Source organism: Zingiber officinale, chromosome 5A (genome assembly GCF_018446385.1).
Source record: "Zingiber officinale cultivar Zhangliang chromosome 5A, Zo_v1.1, whole genome shotgun sequence".
Classification (NCBI taxonomy): Eukaryota; Viridiplantae; Streptophyta; class Magnoliopsida; order Zingiberales; family Zingiberaceae; genus Zingiber; species Zingiber officinale.
The window spans coordinates 143,634,781-143,661,546 of NC_055994.1; the positions used below are offsets into that span (position 1 = coordinate 143,634,781).

Sequence of the window (26,766 nt, forward strand, 5' to 3'; positions counted from 1 at the left end):
ACATTATGATGAAAAGTTGAAAGGTAAAACTCCTAAGTGGGTCAAAAGTTGAAAATGTGTGTCCGAAGGTTATGGTGGGATGGTTAGAGGTGGGACATATTTTCTAGATAACCCGAGTTTAAATCTTACTCAGGGTATATTATATTTGGGGAATTTGAAACATTTATGACGCTAAGCCATCCGCTAAGATCTATTTGTATTTTTAAATTTATCTTAATGGTCGATGAAAAATTTTCATAAGATTAAATTGATCATCTCCCAGATTAATTGAATAGTAAAAATTAGATACCTAGATTTAAAAAAAAAGAGAGAGATTGTACTTGGAAGAGGACAATTCTCAACTTAGGTGAAACTTTGATCATCAAGATGATTATAGTTGATGGTTTAAACAATCAAAGATGATTTTTAGTCAACTGTTGATTGGTTGAGTCAAATAAATTATTGATTGGTTGAGTTAAATAAATAGTCGAAATGAATGAATCAATATAATGAATCAAATATACTTATTTAAGGACTATTGAGGCATTCCAATTGACTAATGATGGTCGATCATCGACCAAGTAGCCGACTCAAGTTAATTGACCAATTAATTTTTTTTTATATTTATGGATAAGTCGATTAGAAAGTTGATTGATTTGAGATTAGTCGATTAATACCAACATATAATCAGTAAATATAGGACAAGGTATAGTATGGAGGTCGAAGAGTTGGACAACATTCTCAGACAAGTCTGCATATTTGGAACTAATCTAGGAAGGAATATGGTGTGGTATAAATGGAATGGTTAGAGTCAGTTGGATTTGTTAGTCCCTTCTTGAAGCAAAAGTATAGCATGGCTAATATTTGGGGACAATATTAGGAAGAGTTTTTAAATGAATTAAGAAAGATTTATAAGAAAGATTAGGATCATAAATGAATTAAATATTTATGAGAAAATTTGATATTGGACTTGATAGATTAAACAGGAGTTAGAAAATACTTCACGCAATCAACACCATCATTAGATTAATAAGAGAAGCACGTTTCTCCTAAATACTCGTCAAGCATTTGAATTAATTTTATCACTTACGGGATAAGGAAGGAAGGAAGGAAGGATTATTCAGCCATACTGAAAATCTGACAGCCGACTTCCACCACAAATCCTTGCAAGTCTGATAGGGCCCCACGGAACACACCAGAAAAATGTGGTCGCAAACCAACCAACGGACATCGACTCCCAATGTTGATGTAGCCTCCTTTCGAATTCGTTCCATCGCCACTCTTCCTTCCATTTATCTTCCCCTTCCAACCTCCCATTACGCCTCTTCACTCTATCTCCATGGCCGCAGCCCTCCTTCGACTCACTGTAGATCCCAACTCTAAGCTCCTGCTCGGCCCCGTCCGTGGCCTCAGGACACCTCCGCCCCACCTCCGCCTCCTCCGGTGGTCCTACGCCCAAGGCCCTCTCCGCCTCAATGCCATCGGGATCGACGCCGCCACTTCCGGCGAGTTCCACCAAGATTTGCAGATCAAGACGTCATCCTCGGTATTGCTCGAGGTCGGAGGGATGATGTGCGGTGGCTGCGCCGCCCGAGTCCGCTCATTGCTGTCCGCGGATGACCGGGTTGAGTCCGCCGTGGTCAATATGTTGACCGAGACGGCTGCGGTCCGGCTCAGGTCTGGTGGCGGAGAACCGGATCTGACCGCCGAGCATCTGGCCGGCATATTGACCCAGTGCGGTTTCCCGTCGAAACGGAGAAGGTTGGGGTTGGGGGTACGAGAGAACGTGGCCAAGTGGAAGGACATGTCGGAGAAGAAGGAAAAATTGCTTGCTGCGAGCCGCAATCGTGTTGTGTTCGCTTGGACGCTGGTGGCGCTGTGCTGTGGAAGTCACGCTTCGCATCTTTTGCACTCTTTTGGGATTCATGTGGCTCACGGTGAGGAATTCTTCGTAATTATGGAGAATTCACATCCTTTTTGCTTCGCATGTTGAATTTAGGAAGTTTGTTCATATATTTCAGCTGAAATACTACAATATGTGGCTTCCACTAGGATTGATCCGGGTTGGTTCAGCTCAAATTTTAAAAAATAAATTGACCCGGATTAGTTCTACTGCAATTTCACAAAAATAAAATATAAAACAAAATTCATAAGAAGCCAAATTATTTAAAAACTCTACCAGTAGAATCAAATCTATAGCAAGACATCTACAATTTCTAGAAATTATACAATAACTATGTAATTAAATGCAAAACTCATGATTCACAATAACTTGAATTAGCATGTTAAGGAGGAGGGTTTCTTGCTCGACTAGCTTCTAATGTGTAAGTCAATATCTAAGTTCATATCAAACCTATGTCTGAACTTGAACCTGTGTATGAAAATCCAACTCTCTTATTGAAAATGTGAGATTTGACATGACATATTTGAGAAGAAGATGGTTGTCACTGGACTAATGTGAGTCTAAAAATCCAAACCAAGAGAACGAGTTTGATTTTGAGAATGCATTTATGCACAAAAACTAGAGGCGAAAATTTATATGGAGGTCCCACCAAGATATGAAAATAATTTGGAAGTTCATACTATGTGAAAGCCTTATAATTGCTTAAGCAATTACCACATGTATGATTTGTGAGAGTTATGATTGCCAAGGGGTATAGACAAAATCAAGGGGATCATACATTGTTTATTAAACATTCTTCTTTAGAAAGTCACAACACTCTTAGTATAACAGTGATAGACAAGATAGCAAGTACTCCAATAGACCCAAATCTTAGACTCGGAATTGTAGAAAAAGATGCCTCAATAGATAAGGAAATATATTAAAGGCTGGTAGGAAAATTTATTTATTTGTCTCATACACAATCTACATAGCATACTAGTAATTGTGATTAATTGCCCCTAAGGCGTAGCGCAGATGGTTGGCGTATGACAGTTCTAGCGTAATAGCTAGGGGTCGAATCTTTGTGGGAGTAATGTCTCGCTATTCACCCCACCATGCGTCCAACGTCTGTGTACTTGCATTAGTCTCCCTTCATATCCGTGGGACTGACTCTAGGGGGAGTTGAGGTAGCGGATCTACCTCTAGTAATTGTGATTAATTCATGCATAATCCAAAAAAACTCATTTGCAAGTAGCTCACTTAGTATTAAAGTATAAAAGGGCAGACCGGTGTACAAAGCTCCCGGGGTCTCGGGGAAGGGGCTATTGTACGTAGCCTTAAACTGTTTTGTAAGACTCTGTTTTCGAGACTCAAACCTATGACCTCCAGGTCACATGACAACAACTTTACCGTTGCGCCAAGGCTCCTATTAAAGTATCTCAAAGGAATATCAAGAAAGGGTATTCTCTTTAGAAATGAAGGTGCTAGAAGCATATATAGATGCTTATGAAGTTGGGTCAATGGCTGATAGGAGGTCAAACCTTAGGATATTGCACCCTTCTTGGTGGTAACTTTATGATGTGGTGTAGCAAGAAACAACATGTGGTAGCATGGTCTAGTGCAGAGGTAGAATTCCGAGTAATGGACAAACATGTGTGTGAACTTCTTTGGTTAAAGATATCTTAGAAGACTTGAAGGTGAGATGACCAAAATGAGACTTTATTGTGATAATAAGTTGATGATTAAGTATAGCTCACAATCCGATACAATATGATTAAGCAAAGCATATTGAAATTGATAGACACATCATTAAGGAGAAACTAGAGAGCGGGTTAATTATACCACATAATACCTACACATTGACAAATTACATATAAACTTACTAAAATGTTAAGTAGCTCATTGTTTTAAAGTTTTATATCTAAGCTGGGATAAATAAACATTTATTCACCATCTTGAGGGAAGTGTGAGAAGACAATTAATTTGTAATCATGTATAGGCTAAAAATATTTCATAAATTATAGGATATTATTAGCTACTTTTCATAAAAGTCTATTTGGTCTTTTTTTTAGATAACTCTCTTTAGAAAAAATGAGTAATTAGGCGTTTTATTAGAAAAGTATATTATTTTATAAAGAATAAGTTATAAGTTTTCAGATAATGCAATTTTTAATAAACAAAATTCAAAGAATTAGGTTTCTTATATTTATTTTTACTGCAACAACAACAACAACAACAACCAAGCCTTTTCCCACTAAGTGGGGTCGGCTGTATGAATCCTTTTACGCCATTGAGCTCTATCTCCTATTATATCATCATCTATATTTAAATAAATTTTATCTTGTTTTATTGTTGCTAACCAAGTCTTTTTTTGGTCTTCCTCTTCCTCGTTTTATATGCATGTTTATCATAGTTTCACATCGCCTAACTGGAGCATTTATTGGTCGTCTAAGTACATGTCCGTACCATCTTAAACGTGTCTCTCTGAATTTTTCCTCAATAGATGCAACTCCTACTTTCTCTCTAATGCTCTCATTTCTTATTTTGTCCATCCTCGTATGTCCACACATCCACCTTAACATCTTCAACTCTCATCCTCTGCTCATGTGCTCGAGTCATAGCCCAACATTCAACTCCATATAACATAGCAGGTCTAACTGCGATTTTATAGAACTTACCTTTAAGTTTAAGAGGTACTTTACGGTCACATAAAACACCCGACGCTCCCCTCCATTTCACCCATCCTGCTTGTATTCTATGTAAGACATCTCTCTCAATCCCTCCATCATTTTGTAAAAATGATCCTAAATATTTAAATTTCTCGGTTCTGGGCAACTCGTCCTCTCCTATCTTAACAATTGTTTCATTACTTCTAATATTACTAAACTTAAATTCCATATATTCCGTCTTTAATCTACTAGCTTAAAACCTTTCCCTTCTAGTGTTTCCCTCCAAGATTCTAGCTTAGCATTTACTCCTTCACGTGTCTCATCTACCGAAATAATATCATCTGAAACAACACGCACTACAGTAATGTCTTGAATGCGTGCAGTGAGTTCGTCCATAATTAATGTAAAAGATAGGGACTTAGTGATCCTTGATGTAACCCTATGAAATCGATTCGCCTATTCACTCTAGTCTTTCGGTCCACAATCCTCATACATATCCTTAATTAGTTCAATATATGTTACGCTAACACCTCTCTTTTCTAAAATTCTCCATATAATTTTTCTTGGGACTCTATCATACGCCTTTTCTAAGTCAATGAATACCATGTGTAGATCTTGTTTTTGCTCTCGATATTTTTCAATTAATTGTCTAAGAAGATGTATAGCTTCTATTGTCGACCTTCCAGGTATGAACCAAAATTAATTTTGGTCACCATGGTCTCCTTCCTTAATCTTTTTCTATTACTTTTCCCTAAAGTTTTATGGTATGACTCATTAGTTTAACGCCCCTATAGTTTGTATAATTTTATACGTCTCCCTTATTCTTATAAGGGAACTAGAGTACTTATCCTCCATCGATCGAGTATTTTTTTTCGTATTCAATATCATGTTAAATAATTTTGTAAGCCATTCAATACCTTGTTTCCCATACCTCTATCGGAATATCATTTGGTCCAACGGCTTTTCCATTGTCATCTCATTTAAAGCTTGTTTTACTTCAAGTTTGAATTCTACGATAAAAATTAAAATTTCGATACTCATTTGGCCTAATTAAATTACCTAAGTTAAGTTGGTCTCCTAAACCTTCATTAGAAAGTTGATGAAAATACCTCTTCCATCGCTCTTTTATTTCTCCATTACTTACTAATACCCTATTACATTCATCTTTAATACATTTTATTTGGCTAAGATCTCTTGTTTTTCTTTCTCTCACTTTAGCTATTCTATAGATATCTTTTTCCCCTTCTTTTGTATCCAATTTTTGATATAACCGTTCAAAAGTTTCATTTTTTGCTTCACTCACTACTTTCTTAGCTTCTTTCTTGGCTATTGTATATTTTTTTAAATTTTCCTCGTTCTTACAAATATATAATTCCTTATAAGCTATTCGTTTTTCCTTCACTTTCTCTTGTACTTTCTCATTCCACCACCAAGATTCTTTACTTAGCGGTGCATGCCCCTTTGACTCACCGAGGACACTCTTAGCTACTATTTTCAACTTTGATACCATCTTATCCCATGTTGTATTAGAGTCATCGTATATTTCACCTAATGCTTGTACTTCTACCTTCTCTTTAAATATATGTTGCTTCCCATCCTTTAACTTCCACCACTTAATTCTAGGAATTGTATATATTTTCTTTCTATTGATACTATGTTTGAGGCGTATATCCAACACTACTACCCTATGTTGGGTAGTTAAGCTTTCTCCGGGATGACCTTGCAATCTTTACAAATCTTTCTATCCTTCTTCCTAACCATAAGAAAGTCAATTTACGATTTATTATTCCCACTTTTGAATGTGACTAAGTGTTCTTCTTTTCTTAAAAATGTATTAGCTAATATAAGGTCATATGCTATCGCAAAATCTAATATAGTTTTCCTTCCTCATTTCTCGCTCCAAACCCATAACCCCATGTACTCTCTCATATTCCTCATTTTCACTCCGATATGCCCATTTAGATCACCTTCTATTAAAATCCTTTCATTTGGTGGAATATTTTGTAATATTTCATCTAAGTCCTCCCAAAACCTTAATTTGGTAGCTTCATCTAATCCTACTTGCAGTGCATATATGCTAATTATGTTCATAGTTTCTTTCGCCACTATTATCTTAAGAGTTATAATTCTATCCCCTTTTCTAACTACTCCTACAACTTCATCCTTTAACAAACTATCTACAATAATACCCACTCCATTTCTTGTTTTACTTTTTCCAGTGTACCATAACTTAAAACCCGAGTTCTCTATCATCTTTGCCTTCTCCCCTGTCCATTTTGTCTCTTGTACACATAAAATATTAATTTTCTCCTAATCATCATATCTACTACCTCCATTGATTTACCAGTGAGAGTTCCTATATTCCATGTTCCAAATCTTAGATTATTAGTTTTCCTATCATATTTGTTCTTATCTAACCTATGGTGTGAGAACTCTTGCCTATTTAACACTACACCCAAGTTCTCATGGAGATGTAGCGGTCCTTGCTGAGACGTTACAGTCGGACCCTGTAACGCGAACTCTTGCATATTTATCACTACACCCGAGTTCTGGAGATGTAGCGGTCCTTGCCGAGACGTTACAGTCGGACCCTGCAACGCGTTCCTTTCGGGGAACAACCTAGCATTAGCACAATAGTTTAATGGATTCATTCATGAAATTTTGCCATAGTTTGACGCTGGCTGGCAACCTAACGCAACCCTGTAACGCGAACTCTTGCATATTTTTACTGCAATTTCACAAAAATAAAATATAAAACAAAATTCATAAAAAACCAAATTATATAAAACCTTTACCAATAGAATCAAAATTATACAAAGACATCTACAATTAAAAGGTAGCATGATGCACGAAATTCCCATCAATATAGGTCCTGGGGAAGGTCAAACCATATTGGGTCTATCGCACACAGCCTTACTTTGCATTGTAAGAGGTTGTTTTCACAACTCGAACCCATGACCACAAGGTTGCACAACAACTTTACCTGTGACCACAAAGACATCTATAATTCCTAGAAATTATACAAGAACTGTGTAATTTAATGCAAAACTTATGATTCACAATAACTAGAATTAACATGATTTAATTTTAGTTCATTGAGAAATTAGTTAGTAATTTTCTAACTAAATATCAAGTATCCCTTATAGCTAAATAAAAGTGTCAATAATGTGAAATGCTCGTTATGAGCTATTTACCAAAGGTGCTAACCATCTTATATGAAAGTTTTAGGAACAATGGAAGGGACAAGATATTGGATATAAACAAATATAAAAGAGAAACCAAATGCTGAGTGGATTAGTGTTGCAAACGTGGAAGAAGGGACAACAAATGTGGGAACTAAAAAGACAACAATATCATGTTATTTTATAAGGCAGTAGGGATGCTAGAAGAGATGAACACTTGCAAGATTGTGGAAGAAAGAAGGTGGGTTAGATGGGATGTCAAATGTGGAGAGGATGTCTAGTTATCAAGATGGAACAAGAAGAGAGATAGTAGAGGCAAGGATGAAATGCAAAAGACTGAGACAGGGAAGAATCAATCAATCTTATGAAATCATCGAATCATGGAAGGCAAAAAAAGAACTCAAAAGCCATAGAGGAAGAAATGGATGTCATGGCTATGCAACTATTCAAAAATTAACCATATTACTATTGATTAATTATATTAGATTCATTAATATGGTATATATGATGGTAGTTTTTTTTAGTGTATACAAAAACCTAAAAATCATAGCTAAACCCGAAATAAAAAAAATATTTGTTTAGGTTTTGATTTGGCTCAGATATATCAGTTTTTCCCGTCCCCACACACCACTTTGAATTTTTTTTTTTGTATGAATATGAGAGAAAAGAAAGTGGATGAGCTGACATTTTTTCTTGAATTGATGACTTTTGAACTATGATTCTTGTCTGATGCAGGATTTTTTTGGGATTTATTGCACAATTCTTATGTGAAAGGTGGCATTGCATTGGGATCACTTCTTGGACCTGGCAGAGGTACTTATAATTAGTCCACATTAGGATCTATGTTATGTAAAATTTGGAAGACAATAACAGTTTGCTATTTTTCTTGAAACCTCTCTCTTCTCTAACATAATCAATTCGATCTTGAATGTCAAGATGATATCATCCTGTTCACAGTTATGCAGTCAAGTGTCAATCTAATGCTGATTAGTATTTAATTAAGTGTTACACTTTTCTGTAGATTTGCTTTTGGATGGTTTCAGAGCATTTGCAAATGTATCACCAAATATGAATTCCCTTGTGGGTTTTGGATCTGTTGCTGCCTTTATGATTAGTGCAGTACGTATATTTTTTTCTTGATCTTGCAGTTGAGAGTAGAACCAATCCTCATTTTTGTTCTCATTTCAAGTGTTCTTTATGACTAATGCAGATGTCTGTGATCAACCCTGGGCTTGGATGGGAAGCAACTTTCTTCGATGAACCTGTTAGTTGTACTTTAAATCTTCATATGTGTTATGGAAGAAAACTGAGAAGAAAGATATATTATGATGTTGGATCACCTTCGTTTCTCAATGAAACAATAGGACTGCTCTGACATCAAAATTCATAAGTATAAATTTCAATTAGCAATCACCCCTATCCCTGGTTAGATTCTTTGAGATGTCCATATTCCTCTTTGCCTTTTAGTGAAATTACCATTCTGTAAAATTTTAATAAGAAACACAGTGTACTCTCCTGAATCTTTCATGGCACCATGAACCTAAATGTTCTCAACTGGCTTAGTCCATAGATATTTTCCATGTAATATGGATTTTCCATTGCGTGGCCTATAATGAGTATTTTACTATCATGTTGGAAATAAATCATGGTATCTGCTTCATGCTAAGGCAGTAGATACTCTTCTTGATTTTATTGAATTCATGTTGCCAAAACATTGTGTTTTACTTTTGTTGGGTGATTTCTGGATTTGAAACTACTTTTCATTTGATATAATTTAAAGGATCAGTTTCTGCATCTTCTGAGCTTTTCTTGTTCTTTATATTAGCTAAAGTGTTTGTGACCATCTGTTGAAAGATAATTCTCTCACACCATCTTATCTTTATTCACATGATTCACTATATGCCATTGCTAAACACGTTAAGATGCTAAAAGTAAGTACTTTGTGTGCATCTTTCACTCAAGAAGTTTTTCTTGTAGCATGCAGGTCATGCTTCTTGGTTTTGTACTTCTTGGGCGTTCTCTTGAAGAGAGGGCTAGACTTAAAGCATCTAGTGATATGAATGAACTGATGGTAAGCTTTACTATATAATGACATACTTGTGTACTTTACAATAAGGTCTTATGTCCAACCATTTGATATTTCTTTTAGTTATGCTTCTCTCAAGGTAAGTTGGAAAAAAAATCAATGAATCAGTTATTGTCTAAACTAAATTTCATTTCATAAAAAACAGACAATTGTTCTAAAAGTTAAAGGGGAAAACACAAATCTAATTTTGCAAAAGGTATTGTTGTTCTTAAACATGTATCACCAATTTTCTTGCAGTCATTGATATCCTCTCAGTCACGTTTGCTAATTACCTCATCTGAAGAAAATTCTTCATCTCCGGGCTTCCTAAGTGCAGATGCAATCAGCATTGAGATACCAACTGATGATGTTCGCATTGGAGACACAGTACTTGTTTTGCCTGGGGAAACAATTCCTGTTGATGTATGTTAAGTATACATTTTTCAAGTTCTCATATATGCATTATTTTTGCAAGTTCTTTAATGTTCTCATATCTGCATGTTTTGTCTTCCTACTTGTTTTACTTTCTGTTCACTTAAAAATCAAGAAATTTTAACAACTGTGGAATTTTTTTGTCCACTTGAATTTTTTTTTAAATTTACAGTATATCCTTTATCCTTTCTTACCACCTTCCTTTATGGAGTAATGTTTCAGTCATATCTGATGCTATCAGCAATTATCTTAAATGCTGATACGATTGTTTATAAAGTTGTAACTCAATTATGATGTCTAACTTAGGAGACTGTTTGCTTACTTGATTAATTCATATTGTCATTTAATTAGTGAAGATTTTAATAGTTATATAAGAGCATCTCTAAGGATCCCAGTGAAATGAATTGCCGTGCTTTTTTTCAATCCTGTCACAGTTATAATGTATTATCCTCACGTTGGAACTATATAAGATATAGAATAATATGCTTTCCTTTAATATTGATTAACCACTGACCACATAAAACAGAAAGCATTCTGTTGGGAGAAAAATTAGTTCAAATACCTACCTTGAGGTTACTTATAATTTACGCTTCTAAATTGTAGATAATATTTGCTTGTTTGAACCTGCTACGAGTACTTTAGAGCTTAGGTACAAGTACTTTCAATGAGATAAAACTGCAAAGCTTGCCATTCTGTCCCTATTAATCTGTCCAGCCTACTGCCTAGGGCCAGATGTTGAGGCTCAGTTTTCTCTCCAACTATTTACTTGTAAGAAACACAGAAGATATATTCTACTTAATAAAGCATTCCTTTTTTCCATTGACAATGATCAAATTGATTATAAAAAGTTAAAGATATTTGATTACACGTGTCCAGAAACTTCAAGTGCAAGAAATAAAAAGACTGGACCTTTGAACACGAGGTGCATATATTATTTTGAAAGAAATAATGGTTTTTGATTTAGCATTTCCAAGCCTTCATATATCTCCATCTCTATTTTCTTCATTTGCCAATAAATTACTCATAGTTATTTTATCTTTATTCTCTATGGTAGACGATACACTATCTATATCTTGCAGAATGCTTGTAGGCCTATCTTGTACCATTCACCCAGAAAAAATGATTGAGGGGGTGCTTGGTTTGTGGAAGGAAATGGGATTAGGAATGGGATTCATTGAAGTAAGAATGGGAATGAGGAGTTTTGAATCCGTGGACCCCACCATTCCCATTCCCCCCATTTTACTTGGTAATGGCCAAATCTCATATTTGGGGGTTTGAATCCGTGGGCCCCACCATTCCCATTCCAAATATTAACATTCCAAACACTAACTTTCAATCCCTTTCCCATTCCTCATTTCCATTCCCTCCAACCAAGCACTCCCTGAGAATCTCATTGCTTCTTTTTTGACCTTAAGAAAATCAAGATCTGTTGCTAATTGGTATTTACTTTTTGAAATGTGTTCAAATGAAGGGGAAGGTTCTTGGAGGCAGAAGTGTTGTTGATGAATCCATGCTCACAGGTGAATCTCTTCCCGTACTCAAGGAGCAAGGTCACCTTGTTTCTGCAGGAACAGTAAACTGGGTATGCTCATTCTTGATATCCCTCTATCGGTCTCCAGTTATCTATGGTTTTAACCTAAAATAAGAATGATGATGTTTTATTAATGTTATGGGGGAAATTAGGATTAATAATCCTAGGTAATCTCCTCTTTATCTGTAATTGTTACCAATGCAAGAATTCCAAATAGATCCTTAATATAAATGTATTTACATTTAGGTCCTGGCGCAACGGTAAAGTTGTTGCCATGTGACCAAAAGGTCACGGGTTTGAATCCTGGAAACAGCCTCTTGCAAAAAGCAGGGTAAGACTGCGTACAATGGATCCTTCCCGGGACCCCGCATGGCGAGAGCTTCGTGGACCGGGCTGCCCTCTTTTTTTTTTTTTTTTTTTTAACATTTAGGTCCTGGGAAGCAGTTCAGATATATTATGGAAACCTAGTTGCTTATAGTTATGCTCAATTTTAGAACCTTTTACGAATTTTGTCAACAAGTCAACAAAATTGATCATTAGACTTGATAATTGAGGTGACAATATCATTAGGTTACATTTTCTTGTGACAATTGTTTTGATCTGTCATAGAAAATGGAATTAGAGGCTATATGCATGGTTTCTTGATTGTTATTGTTGAGCTTAGTTGGCTTGATAGAAGGATGTCCTAACTAAGATATTAATTGTTTAGCTACATAAGTTCATATGTTGCTAGGATCATCACCTTGCACTCCACCTCTGCACTTGACTTAGCTATAATAATTTGTTTCTTTCTCTTCTATAGCATTATATTGTTGTAGGTCCCAGTAGACCGGCTAGAGGGGAGTGAATAGCCTGCAATTAAAATTAGTACTTCTCTTGCTATCGAACTTAGCAAGGATAAACACAGGTTAATTAAATAAAAATATATGTATAAAAGTAAAGTAAGAGAAGACTCTAAGTTTACTTGGTTAGTTGGTTTGCAATCGGGGTTGCTAATCCAAAGCAGTGAAAGCTCCAATAAAAAGATCTCCTTTGTTCCTTTGTTGAAGGCGGAGAAACCTTTTATAGCGTTGAAAGTATAGAAGTTCAAAATTGAAACTAGAAAGATTACAAAGTTTGTTCTACTAAACTTTGAGGACCAAAGCTCTATTTATAGCTCACTGGTTGAAGTCAGCCGTTGGCTGATGTGGGACCTCTTGGGCTGGACTCGATCCGAGCGCCTGGACCGGGTCGATTCGATCCACTCCACAACTTCTTTTCTAGATGTTATCGCTTCCCAAGAGCCTAGACCCGGTCTGGGCTCTTGGAGTCTGCTAACGTGGACTTCAATACTGATCCTCGCTGCAACGGCCCGATGATCTAGCCAAGACGTCCCGGGCGCTTCGGCCTAGTCCGGGCGTTTGGAATTCGGGCGCCTAGACAAAGTCAACTTAGCAGTTGACTTGTCCAGTCGGTTGGGTGATTCTCCGACCTTTGAGCTCACCCGAACCCAACTCCGATCTTCTCCTCGAGTAGTCTTCCTCCTCGACTTATCATCCCTCGGAAGTGCTATGTGTGTCCTTCTCGTCTGCCGGTGTACTCTTTCGCAGCTTCTCGTTCCTCGGATGCATCGAACCCGTCGATTCGTTTCTCATGTCGTCCTTTTCGCTAGCTGTGTCTTCTGCTCGACTTCTTGTGTTCCTAAGTCCCTGCACACTTAGACATAAGGGATCAAATTGCAGAGCCTAACTTAACTCGGTTGATCACATCAAAATTTACCTGGGGTACTTACAGTTGTCTCCCACATGAATGAATAAATTGATATGAATAATATGAATAGTCATTCTTAGGAAAACTTGTATCAATGTGTCCTATAACCTAAAGATAATCTCGATCTTCAAATAAGAGATGGTTCCCTAGAACATTTTGAGGGACCTTAGGATTCTCAAAGTTTCTTCCTGATAATTATGGGATGGGATTTTAAAAATTGACTAATCATGCTAACTGCAAATGAGATGTCGATTTTATAATTGTGAGATAGTTCATTTCTCCTAACTGTGTTCCATACTTTAAGAATTAGTCTATAGCTTCACTTGTCTTTATACCAATCCAACATTGTTACAGTCAATTTTTTCTTTATCCAGTTGATTGATTCTATAATTACATTAACCTTCTGTCTGGCAATAGATATTTCAGTCAACTCAATTCACTTCTAGTGAACTGAACCACTGTATCATGTAACCCATCTAATAGCTGCAGCCTACCTCTATTCGATCAACGATCTTTCTATCAGTGATCCAGTTGAATTCATCTTGCTCGTCTCCACTCTGAACATAAATATTCTGTTCATAAGCATATCAGCCTCAATCAACTCCTTAGTTGACTCACATGCTAGTCGATTGACTGCAACCAATCTAAGGATGAATCTTCGCCTAAGTCAAGTTCTACCTGAATCTCAAAATAAAGAGGTTCACTTGATTCTCAGAACTCACTAGAAGCTAACTGCGAAGAGGTCTTGCTACTGGAACTTCTTTCTCTTCTAAGAAACGTCACTTCCAGATCTTCTTTGCCAAGAGGACTCACCTCGTGGTTTTCCTTATCTTCTTGTCATTGGGTCAACCTTGACTTGGATTTTCAATTGCCAACCACCTGATCACTTTTGATTCACTTTGAGTTCCATCTGCAAGTATTTCAGTGCTTGACTTACTTGGACTTCTATCAACTTTGACCTACTTGGGATTTGTACCTACAATAACCCTTACAAACTTTATTAGTAAACAATATAAATATAGGTGTAAAAGTTTTACCCAAACACCAAAACAATAACCACTTGGCTGTATTCAATCACTTAGATGTGAGTAAACTAACAGTCTCCCTAATATCAAATTGGTCGAACTCAACCACTTGGGGCTTGACCAGTTGGGGCATGATTGCACCATCAAAAAGTTCAACCTCAGGTGAGCAAACATGAACAAACAGGCATATGAGATTGGGTAGGTAAACCAGTCTGCATTTGCTTGCCTTGAAGAGAGAAATTCTCTCATTTGTATTCTTGTCTGACATTGTCTTTGAGATTCCTTTTACTGGATTTTATTACTACATCGGTTTGTTTCTTATCACTGAAGAGCTTTCTGCATGTCAGCTGTAATTCTTTTGTACTACACCTAATATTCCGCAGGATGGACCTTTAAAAGTTAAAGCTGTGAAAACTGGTGCTATGTCAACTATTTCTAAAATAGTTCACATGGTAAGCATAGAATAATTCATTTGATTTCTCAAATGATTTGTTTCCATGTTAACTAAATGCAGTGAATTTCACAGGTTGAGGAAGCGCAAGCCCAACAAGCACCAATTCAAAGGTTGGCTGATTTGATTGCTGGACCTTTTGTGTACAGTGTTATGGGGTTATCTGCCGCAACTTTTGTTTTTTGGTGAGTTTTTATTTTATTTTAAATCATGTCTTTATTTATTTAGACATACATGGCTATGAAGAAAATAATAAATAAAACTGGTTAGTCCCTTGTCCAAGTTGAGTTTTCAGTAAAAGTATTTGCTAGCCTTTATCCTTTCTTCTTTGAGATGGATTAAGGTCAAAACTGATTAGTCAAACTAATTCATCATCATCTTCTTTTCCTTTAAGAGAACCCTAAGAAGCAATTTATCCCCGAACTTATTTCAGGTATTATTTTGGGACACAAATCTTTCCAGATGTGTTACTTAATGACATTGCTGGTTCTGATGCTGAGCCATTGCTTTTGAGTTTGAAGCTCTCTGTGGATGTGCTGGTAATCATTTATAAACAATAGGTTGTGTTGGTCGCTGTTAAAGTTAATTAACCAACCACTTATCACAAAATCAACTCTTAGAAAAGAAACCAATTTATTATTTATATTTTTAATTCTCCCCCATCATGTGTGGGTGTGTATTCTTCACGTGATTAGTCCAAACCCAACACATGAATTTATGAGCTTTTTTATTTTATATCCATATAGGTTTTGAACACTAAGCCTCTTTAAAGTTAATTGTTAAGTATTTACCCCAAAAGCTTGAGAAAATAAACCAATTATATATTTTATATTCTTATTAATTACCACACAAGTTAGCTTAATACCACTTATATTTAATAAAATTTTGTTATTCTTATTAAGGGGAAAATTATTCCTCAACCTCTACCTTTATATATGTATTATGAATAATAAAGAATATTGCAAATAGGTCCTTGCTTCCTTACATGTAGCCCTTACATATATATGCATGAGCCTTCTACCAATAACACTCCCACTTAAGCTGACTACATAACTATGCATTTTAGAAACTCAGCTTGTTGCATTCCACTTTAGACCCTCTTAACGATTTGTTCAATAAATTTACTAATTATAGAACTAATAATCTCCTTAAATCAATTCTTTTTCTTTTTGATTAAATGACAATCTCTATATCTTTTGTCCTCGCATGGAAGACGAGATTCATTGGTTGTACAGGGGCATATCTTAGCTTGATTATCAAATGCTTAACCTAAATACGTTCACATGTTGCTAAGTACATGACTCTATATTTTGTTATTGTACTTGATCTGCCATTATTATTGGCTTCTTACTCTTTGATGAAATAAACTTCCCTTTTAAGAGAGCATAATAGCCAAATGTTAGATATTCTCTATCAATAGGAGAGTCTGCCCTGAATCCCAGTACCTCACGACCTCAAGATGACCTCAATATGAAATCAGATACCTTTTCTTGAAGCACTTTTTGGGTTACATAGAATCCTTGTAACTACTATCCAATGGTCATGACATAGGCTCTCTAGAAATTAGCTTATCACCTTAACCGCAAATGAAATGGTGACTGTAGTAATTATGAGATAGTTTGATTTTCCTACTAGCCTTTTGTGTTTTGCTGATCAGTTAGTGACTCTCGCTGTGTTTGTACTAATCTAACACTGAGATAAATAGGAATACCTAAGGTTTAGTCTTAGCATGTCTCCTTGAGCATATCCTACTTATGTTGTGAGATGTACATACCTTATTCTAAGCGAGCAACCTTAGTATGTTGCCTAAGTATTTAGCTAGAAGTGTTCCTAGAGGTAATCTTTCAAATTTGCAATTCAAATATAGTCATTGCTAGATGATAATATTATCTATATAATAGAGAATAAAGAAAATGTCTTCTAGATTGTGAAATGGGAGTCATTGCTAGTGATGATACTATCTACTTAGAGAATAAGGAAAATGTGTTCTAGACTATGAAATGAGCTAAAACATACACTAATCTGTAATACCCCTGGTTGAGCTAAACTTTTCTAAACCAAACTCTTCAAGAATGCTTAAGTAATAACAAAGACTTCTTTAGTTGTTTGACCATTCTCAGAGGCATGGACCTCCTTCAAAAGATCACCATGAAGGAGAGCATTCTTGATGTTATGATAAAGAGGCTAGTGAAAAACAACTAGTAAAAGGAAGAGATAAACTAAAGTGATCTTGACCATTAGAGAGAATGTATTAAGGTAACATCATAATGTACCCCTTTTAATTAGAGGAACTTTACAAATACCACAGAGTGTAAGCTTTTAGAGAAAATGCATCTACAACTCATGGTGGACTTCCTTAGAGGAAGAGAATGTAGCTTCCATGTGTCATTTGAGTGGAAAGGATATGTTACATCGATTATAGCCTATCACTGTCACCACCTTGGATCTTAAATTCATTCTCAAACATTCATGGAATTGTCTATGAGGATAAAGAGGATACAAAGTGAAGTAGTTGGGTGATAAAGATGTATAAGATATAAAATGAGAAAGTACCCTTGTGAAAAGCAATGGGAATGCCCACATTATAAGAGAGAACTAAGATCATGGTTTAAAATCTCGAGTTGTATCAGAGTTTTGGTTTATGACCGGAACAATACAATTTTGGTATCATATTGTGCCGTGCTAGGATGATTTTGATATTTTTAAATATAAAATATATTAATTAAAAATAAAAAAAATTAATATAAATATTAAACAAATATAAAAATAAAATATATATATATATATATTTTAAAAAAATACGGGATTACTATGTTCCATATGATAAATAAATAAATAAATAAAATTTTTATTATATATTTTCAAAATTATATATATATATATATATATATATATATATATATATATATATTATGAGATAGTTTTGTTAAAATTTGTTAAGCTGGTGTAGATTTTACTATTTATATCTAGGAGTTGATTGAAATTATTAACCTAAAGTTTAATTATACACCTAAGTTTTCATCGCTACGGTACACGTGGGCATTCTTGCTGTGACCTGCATTCTCGTGGGTGTCCTCGACATGACCCACGTGCCACGGGGGTCCCCGACGCAACCCGCATGTTCGCGGGCATCCCCAAAGTGACCTGTGTGTCCCAGCCATGACTCCGTGGAGGTCGTTCACTGCAACCTATGTGACCCTGCAAAGTTCGCCACGGGATCGCGGTGCCTTTCGCGATCCCGTGGTAGCAAGATGACGGGCGAAACGGTAAATTTCTCTTGTTTCGCCCGACACAGAATGAAATTTTAAACCACCTAAGATGACAATTAGCCATCAGAGAGTGGGAGAGGCTTGTGGAGTTACTGGAGTGTCTTTAAGTTGCAATTGTCAACTACACACTACAACGGAGGTTCTCATGTCATAGTTTAGCAGTAATAGGGGTGGATAGATGTCCACGAGTGGAGGTGGAAATGATAATAAAGTAGGAATAAGAACTCCCCGCACTAACTCAGATAGAGATGGTGTAGAAGGAAAAAAGAATGGATTTAAACAAATCAAATCAAGAATGATAATGACTAATGTGTCTAATCTTTGTATAGACGATCATAATTGACAAAAACACACTTGTCAACCATAGAAATAACTTACCTAACTAAAGTCAACTAAAGAACATTAAGTGAACAAAGAAAGTACATCAAAGTTTGATGGTGGAAGATAATATATTGATTATTGCATACTATGGAAAGAGAATAGTGAAGATTTTTTTTTTTTGTGAGAAGCAGAGGATGACATGTGTTTGATGAGAAGATTTGCATTGATAATAGCAAACTATAAAAATATAGAAGATATGCATGTGTAGGATATATGTCGAGTTGAGAACTAATGAAGAATACTATGACTCGAATCAAATAACTAAAAAAAGTGAGACAAGTGTTCTTTAATGTTTCGTAGACACAGACACTTGATAGAGATGATAAATTAGAAAACACCATGCCTTTTTTATTAAAAGAATTTCTAAAGCCAAAGGAAAAGTTGACCTTCCTTGAACCCCTAAACATATGCATAAACTAAAATAAAGGTTGCAAAAACATGTTTATGACCACTGTTGTTGAATGAGACCCTAATATGTTTACCTAATTGAGACAATTCACATTCAGTAACTTGAATATTGAATAGATTATGAAGCATCTATTTCAACTTTTTGAATTATGGGTGGACAAAACTATAGATGTGAAGGTGTAGCTAAGAGAAGTGAAGACAATAGAGGTATATCCAATTAATACAACTTACAAGACTCATGGCTGACACCAATTACCTTGCTTGATCTCAAATTCAGAGTAAAATTGGAAATAACATCAAAGGTGATAGAAGATAATTTAATAATCTAGTAAATTAGATAAGATCTTCACTAGATGGGTTGACACAAAATGTTTTAGAGACAACATTGGGAATTTGGAAAGCAAGTGATGATTGTGCACAAATTCAACTCTGGAGAGGGGTGAAGGGGCACGAGAGTCACATAGAATGACACTAGAAAAGAGTCAGTTGTTGCTAGAGAGGGCCATCAGAGAAGACTCAGGTGCTAGATAAGGTCGTTGGAGTAGGGAGATACATGCCTATAGAAATTGAATGTCGATGTGGACAAACACATAGGAGCTTAGGTATATACATGCCGACATACAAGCAATCGATTGATGAAGAAGGCAGTTGGAGTTGAGAGATGCATGTGCATGGAGATTCAACATGGACAATAGGGACATACATGTGAGGGCTTTGGCGTGGATATATAGTTAACATTGGTGAGGTAGGTACCTAGGAGCTTTGGTGCGGATAATGTAGATAGGTGCATTGAAGAAGGCACATTTATAGAAGAATTTGATACGATGTTTGACACTTGAGAGATCAGTTGATTATGCTGTAATGTCAGGAGGAAATAAAGGTGAGGATCAAGATGGCTCTAATACCACATTGAGGGTAAATTATTATAGGGTTTGAAATCTTGAGCTATGCTGGTGTTTCAATCTTTAATTGGAATGATACTATTTGGATATCATGCCGATGATTTGATGTATAGTGTTGGTGATAAATTGAAGGTGGAAGGAGTAAAGAGATGAAGAAGAAAAAGATCAGACAACTATATAGTTAAGCTTTACTTTCCATTTGGAATGTTATGATTTGGACATTTTGTTGTATGGAAACAAACTGTAAAAACAAATAATATTATCTCAATTTTAACATGCTATGGATACTAAGTGTGAACATGAAATAATACTTGTCGATATGATTGATATAGTGACACAAGAGTCTTAATACTTAATATCTCTCAATAATTTATTAGAACGATACGTTTCAACCATTTCGACCGACAGTACGAGATTTCAAACCATTAGTTATTATTGATCATGAAATCTAGATAGTCCCTACCCGACCTTTATATATGTATTATAATGAAAAAGAAATATTATAATATCCTTTACCCTTATATATTCACATGGGCATCTGCCCATAACAATTCTCCTTTTATCTTCAATGTAAATTTAAACTATCAGTTAACTTGTTCTAATTGTGTATTATGATGTGTATGATATACATGTATTTGCTTTGCTAATGTCCTGTAGTTTTCCAGGTGGTTTCATGCCCTTGTGCGCTAGGACTAGCTACTCCAACTGCCATCTTAGTGGGCACTTCTTTGGGTAATATATTAAGCTTCTATGATTAAGTATATTTTTCTCATGGATAAACTATAGATATTAAGAAACTGGTGATCTTATTTAAAGTTTTGGTGGGTTATATCATAAGATTGACAGAACTAATGTTTGTTCGTCATATGCAATTTTCAAGCATTTGGTTGAGCATGAATTGATATATGCATGTATGTTATTGCATTGTAACTTTGCATTATCCATAAGCATGCATGTGATTGTGTTGGTGTTAGTCTACACTTGCTGTTTGGAGTATAGAATGGATAGCAAGGAGCAGGCTTTGAAGGGATAATAAGATGAGTGCATGAGGAAGAGAGACTTATTTAAGAGGACAATAACTTGATGTTACCTCTTTTCAAATTATGGCATGATGAAAAACATTGGTATTATCCCAATATATAAGCTAAAGTCTTCCATCTTATGTTCATTCACACACAATTTATACATGTTAATGCAAATGCTGTTATAATAACTGATTCTGTTATTTCCTTAAGTAAACCATTTAAAAGGGAATACCTGAATCTGGCTAGTCAAAGGTATTACCAAATTCCAGTGAAAGTTCAATATTTCATTCATAGCAGGTCTTTATAACTCTTGCACAGTGTGAACTTTATAACCTTATACTCATCTAAATTCTCTACTTACCCTTCACGAATAGAAGTAGAGCTCTCATTCCTTTATTTTAAACAAAAAATCAAAGAAAAAAAATGTGGACTTTGTCAATTTTTGAACATATGTTAACCTTAATATCAATTTCATGAGCAGGGGCTAGAAAAGGACTTCTCATCAGAGGTGGTGATGTTTTGGAAAGGTTGTCTGATATCAGTGTCATTGCATTTGACAAGGTAATTTCATGGTTCATCTTTTTTTTGTCCTTGGATATAAATCACTGAAACATTTGGCTTTCTGGTTTTGCAGAATTGTATCTTCTAGTGACTAATATGCATTTCTTTGTAACATTTTAAAATATGCAGACTGGAACACTCACAGATGGAAAGCCTGTTGTTATTGCTATTGCTTCCTTGACTAATGAAGACTCTGAGATCCTTCGGTTAGCTGCTGCTGTGGAGAAGACAGCATCACATCCAATTGCTATGGCTATTTTGGATAAAGCTGAGTTGCTTAATTTAGGAATCCCTAGCACTAGTGGCCAACTCACAGAACCTGGTTTTGGTTCCTTAGCAGAAGTAGATGGTTCTCTAGTTGCAGTTGGTAGGCTTGATTGGGTACATGAACGTTTCCAGCAAAAAACAACTGAATCTGAATTATTGGATCTTGATAAGTATGTTGAATGTCTATCATCGAACATGGGAATATCATCAAATCAGTCAAAAACAGTTGTTTATGTTGGGAAGGAAGGAGAAGGCATAATCGGGGCAATAGTAGTAGCTGATGTTCTGCGTCAAGATGCAAATATTACGGTTGGCAGGTATGTGTCCTAAACTTTTGACTGACATCACAAGATGCTTATTCACAACTTTTGTTGGGTTTTTCTTGTTGTACTTGTTGAGTCCTATCTCCTATGTATATATGTATTTATCCCTTTAGAATAATATGAAAATATTTATTAGTTAAATTTAATTTGGTATTAGAAGATTCATTTTAGGGTTAAGGGTTAAAATTTTTTGTTGCTGATTAAAGTGGAGAAACTACATGGGGAATTAAAAAAAAACATAAACATTTGGAGGATAAAATGAAAAATTTTCATTGAAGCGTGATGACAAGGGTCTCCCCTCCCTTATGATACTATTCTTCTTTCTCAATCAACAAAAAATGCCAGTACATCCTCTACACATTTTCAAATTCCAACTGCATGATGTGAGATAAGTCCACTTCTATCCATGAGTTTTTATAACCAAAACTTCTCTCTAATATTTGCAAAATCGCAAGAAATGATTTTTCTTACTAGCAAGGGCTGATGTGAAATTTTACAAGCTCCTCTATGCAAGATATAATATGATGTGCTTCTTCCTCGGGCAACAGAAGCTCTGTCCTGCTCTCTCTCTCTCTCTCTCATTATCACGCAACAATTTTCATCCTGATTCCTCAATGAGTTCTGTTTGATTTGTTGCCATCTCCTCCATGTTGGCCTTTCTTTGTGATGTAACTTGTCGTCATTCCATTGCCATTCTTGTTTTAGCGGAGGGCTAGGTCCAATCAACATAGATTTGACTAGATCTTCCATTACCTTCTCTTGAACTTCATCCTCTTCTACCTTGACCACCTTAGGTTGCTTCTAGAATCTCCAAACATTGTTTTTGCTCTTTGTTCTTTCCTACATCCTCTTCTACGAGTGAAGAACTCAAATATTTCATTCCCAATTTTCTACTTCTAGCAAAGGATTGAGCTGTGCTTTCCATCTACAATGAAGATCTAAATAGGGAAACCATCTTTTTCTAGGTTTGCTACTTTCAACAAAGAGTTGAGTTGAGATATCCATCTTTCCTCTAGTTCCATTAAGCGCTTTTCACTTCTCCCAATCTATCGTATGTTGTTCTAAGTTCGGCGGAAATTAAATACTACAAATTTTGAAAACACAATGGAAACTATATAATGATTTTGAAAAGTTTGCATAGTGGAAATGAGAAATGCTTTTAAACTTGTAAACATAGTGGAAATGTGAAGTATCTCGTTTAGTTTTCAGCACAACGAAAATATAAGTTAGAAAAGTTAGAGCTATGTAAGAAAATTGAGTGCAGTAAGAAAAGAGAAAAGAAAACACAGTATTGACATGGTTTTAAAACCCCTGGTTCCAATTCAATAGCCTATGGACTTGTAAGGTGAGTCGTCCTACGAAAATACACTATATTTTCTCCTTTTCAAAAACTTACAAAGCTAGCGAAACCTTTTGCAAAACTTCTTATAGCAGAAATAAGTAAAAAGATGGCAAGGATATGATGCTTAACCTTAAAATCGAAACGAGAAAAACAACCAGAATAATAAATCAAAAAACTGCAAAAACTAAAAGGAATTGCAATGGTGAGATGAGAATTGCAAATCTTTTTGTAGATGAAACACTTGTTCTTGTTTCTTGTATTGTTTTTGAATTGCCTTGGCTTGGTCAACTCAGTCTTTGTCACCGGTCAATTAACTAATTCAACTCGACTCAACTGCCTTTCAGTCGACTAAACCAAAATTTTAACATAGTCCACTAGATCACGTCTGGTTCACTTAGATCTTGATCAATTCTTCAGCTTACTATGTCATCAGTTAGTTGTTCTGTGCTATTAATTCATAATATATCTTATCTTGAACTTTTGCCCAAACTTCAAAACCAAAGTTAACTTATATGCTTAGGCCATGATTGCACTACTAGTTTGTGAATGTTGTAAAGGATAGAGCATGCATAGACATATGATACCCTAGGTCAAGTGCTTGGTTACTCGGAGCTATGTCATGTATACTTATGTACAAATCTAGTAACTTAATAATTTCATTGATTGATTACTCGCATGGACATGTTTTGGAGTATCATTAACTACCTACAGTTAGTTGGAGTCATCGGTGTTTTATTAGTAGTTTCCTTACCAATGCTCAGGTACCAAACCTTAACGTGACCTAGGGATCATATGCCAACTAAGCAAGTTGTCCTAATGTGTGCTAGTCAAGTAGATAGCATGGTCAAGTGGAAGTTAACTCAGTCTACTTGTCTCATGGTTTCAAGAAATAGAATGTTTCTGGTTGAACTAAGTCAACTAGGCAATTAATTGAATGAAATGTCAATGCCTAGAATCCAATCAACTATGCATTCGATTGGATTTCATCCAATCAACTACACAGTTGATTGGATAAGTCAACTAGACAAGTTCATTGGACTACCTTTTTTAGTTGATTAGAAGCATGACACCTAATTTTTAGAGGTGGATGTTGGACCATGATATATATGTTTTGTAGATCTAGTTTAGGACATAATTCTCCATAAAATTCATTGCTCATTCTTTTCACAAGTGCCACAAATTTCATTGAGTTTGGAACCATCAAGGGTTCAAGATCTTTCAAGATCTCAAGTTCTAGAGCTGACCTTGCTTTCTCTTTTTTGCTCATCTTTCTGTGGGCAGAGCAGGAAGGTTTGTCGGCTCTCTTATACTTATGTTGTTCATTTTTTTATAGAGGTTAATTCGTAGGGTTTTAGGAGCTTATTAGTGCTATTTTAAAGAGCAAGGTGCTCTAGTCCTCTCTTAGACAATGTGTCAGGTTTTCCACGTTTAGGATTTCCATGTGTGTGTGTGTGTGTGTGTGTGTGTGTGTGTGTACAAATGTGTATATACAAATATTTTTATAGTATTTCCTTGTAATTCTTTCTTAATAATATGCAATAGAATATTCATTTTTTAAAACTTTTGCCTATATTAAAAAAAATCTTCTATTTTCCACTTTTTTGCCTGCATTTTGACTTTCTGAGGCTGAAGGCCTTCTATTACTTTTTAACAGTCTCAATAATTTCTATTTTGCAACATTCTCTTTCTTGCGCTCATTGTAATTAACTCTGATCACCACTTGTTTAGTCATTTGTGATCCTCTTGCAACTCCTTTGAAGGTATTATTCTTTTAGATTTTAAAATTATTCTGTGTGATCAAAGGCTGCAGGAAATGGGAATAAGGTCAGTCCTTGTTTCTGGGGACAGGGAAGAGGCAGTGAGGAGCGTTGGCAAGATGGTCGGAATTGAAAACACACATGCAAGCTTGACTCCCCAGCAAAAATCTAACATTATATCTAATTTGAAAGCTGAAGGACATCGTGTTGCTATGGTAAAAATTCATAATAGCATCTTAATACTCTATAATCTGAATTGATTCGATAATGATAATGAGACTAATCAGGACAAAGATTCCTGTTCCACCACAGCTGATATGTTTTGCTTTATTTAGAGAATGATTAATCTTTAACTAATGTCGTGAATTTAAGGTTGGTGATGGTATAAATGATGCACCTTCTTTAGCGCTGGCTGATGTGGGAGTTGCATTGCAAATAGAATCTAAAGACAATGCCGCCTCTAATGCTGCATCAGTTATTCTTTTAGGCAACAGGCTTTCACAGGTATAAGATCTACCAATACTATTCATTAATCATCCATTTGCAAAAATGTTTGAGCCCTAAACTCATGATTTATTTCTAAATGACAGATCAGAAAACACAAAAGAACATTACTTTATTCACTCTCGCTATGGTCCGATCCACTACTTATTCCAATAAGCAAATAATAGATTTCCTCTATCCTTGAATAGATGACATATATAATGATCCGGATGATTAAGGATTACCTTAGGTTTTGACCGCCAGTGTAAAATGTATAAATCAAACCATTGGGAGTAACATGACTAGATAATGATGAGTTATCATGTTTGTTAACTTTCTATTTGTGGCTGTAAATCCATCCTACTGATAGAACTCTGATGATATTTGATAGATAGTTGACGCTATATCACTAGCCAAAGCAACAATGGCAAAAGTTCACCAGAATTTGGCATGGGCAGTGGCATACAATGTAGTCGCCATCCCCATTGCTGCAGGGGTTTTGCTCCCGAAATATGATTTTGCCATGACACCTTCTCTGTCTGGTAAGTCACGTTCATAGATTGAATAGTACTCCAGGATCCATCAAAAATCATAAATGATGTCAATTTTCTTTTTAAAAACAATATTACAGGAGGATTGATGGCATTGAGCTCAATTTTCGTTGTTAGCAATTCGTTGCTGCTGCAGCTACATGGATCATCCTCTAAGAAAGACAATTGCTAAAGAGGAAATGTCGGAAAATATTCTTCTCAGTGCACATAATATTTACAACAGATTTTTGTCTGGGTCCAATCATAGAGGATATCTAACGGAGTTGCTAAGTACATCTATTGCGGGTGATTGATTGGTAGGGTTGTGCAAGAATCAGCTTATAATATTATAAACTATTCTGTTCAAAGTATCTGTTGTACTATGGAATTCATCATGTATTTCTACTTGCTACGTAACCTTGTGGAGTTCATGTATGTGGTAATGTCATATTCTCTGTAAATAAATGTTGTTCCAAGATTACTGAGACAAATTATAGACAAAGATATTGATTAACATAAGTGATAATGACCAAGTATCACTTATTTATTCTAA

General features: G+C 35.5%; 1 protein-coding gene across 2 annotated transcripts; it reads left to right on the forward strand.

Annotated features, from left to right (window-relative positions):
• Positions 1 to 1,200: 1,200 nt before the first annotated feature.
• LOC121982196 (copper-transporting ATPase PAA2, chloroplastic-like) lies at positions 1,201 to 26,766 on the forward strand. 2 transcript variants are annotated; one of them, XM_042535153.1, is made up of 17 exons: positions 1,201 to 1,916; positions 8,448 to 8,525; positions 8,734 to 8,831; positions 8,923 to 8,976; positions 9,697 to 9,783; positions 10,036 to 10,200; positions 11,681 to 11,791; positions 14,898 to 14,966; positions 15,041 to 15,150; positions 15,399 to 15,504; positions 20,591 to 20,657; positions 21,432 to 21,511; positions 21,641 to 22,095; positions 25,247 to 25,415; positions 25,573 to 25,704; positions 26,075 to 26,225; positions 26,315 to 26,766. In XM_042535153.1, the coding sequence occupies exons 1-17, from the start codon at positions 1,319 to 1,321 to the stop codon at positions 26,404 to 26,406; spliced, it is 2,622 nt and encodes an 873-aa protein (XP_042391087.1). In that variant the 5' UTR covers positions 1,201 to 1,318; the 3' UTR covers positions 26,407 to 26,766. The 2 variants fall into 2 exon arrangements, with proteins under 2 accessions (XP_042391087.1, XP_042391088.1); XM_042535154.1 differs by lacking the exon at positions 11,681 to 11,791.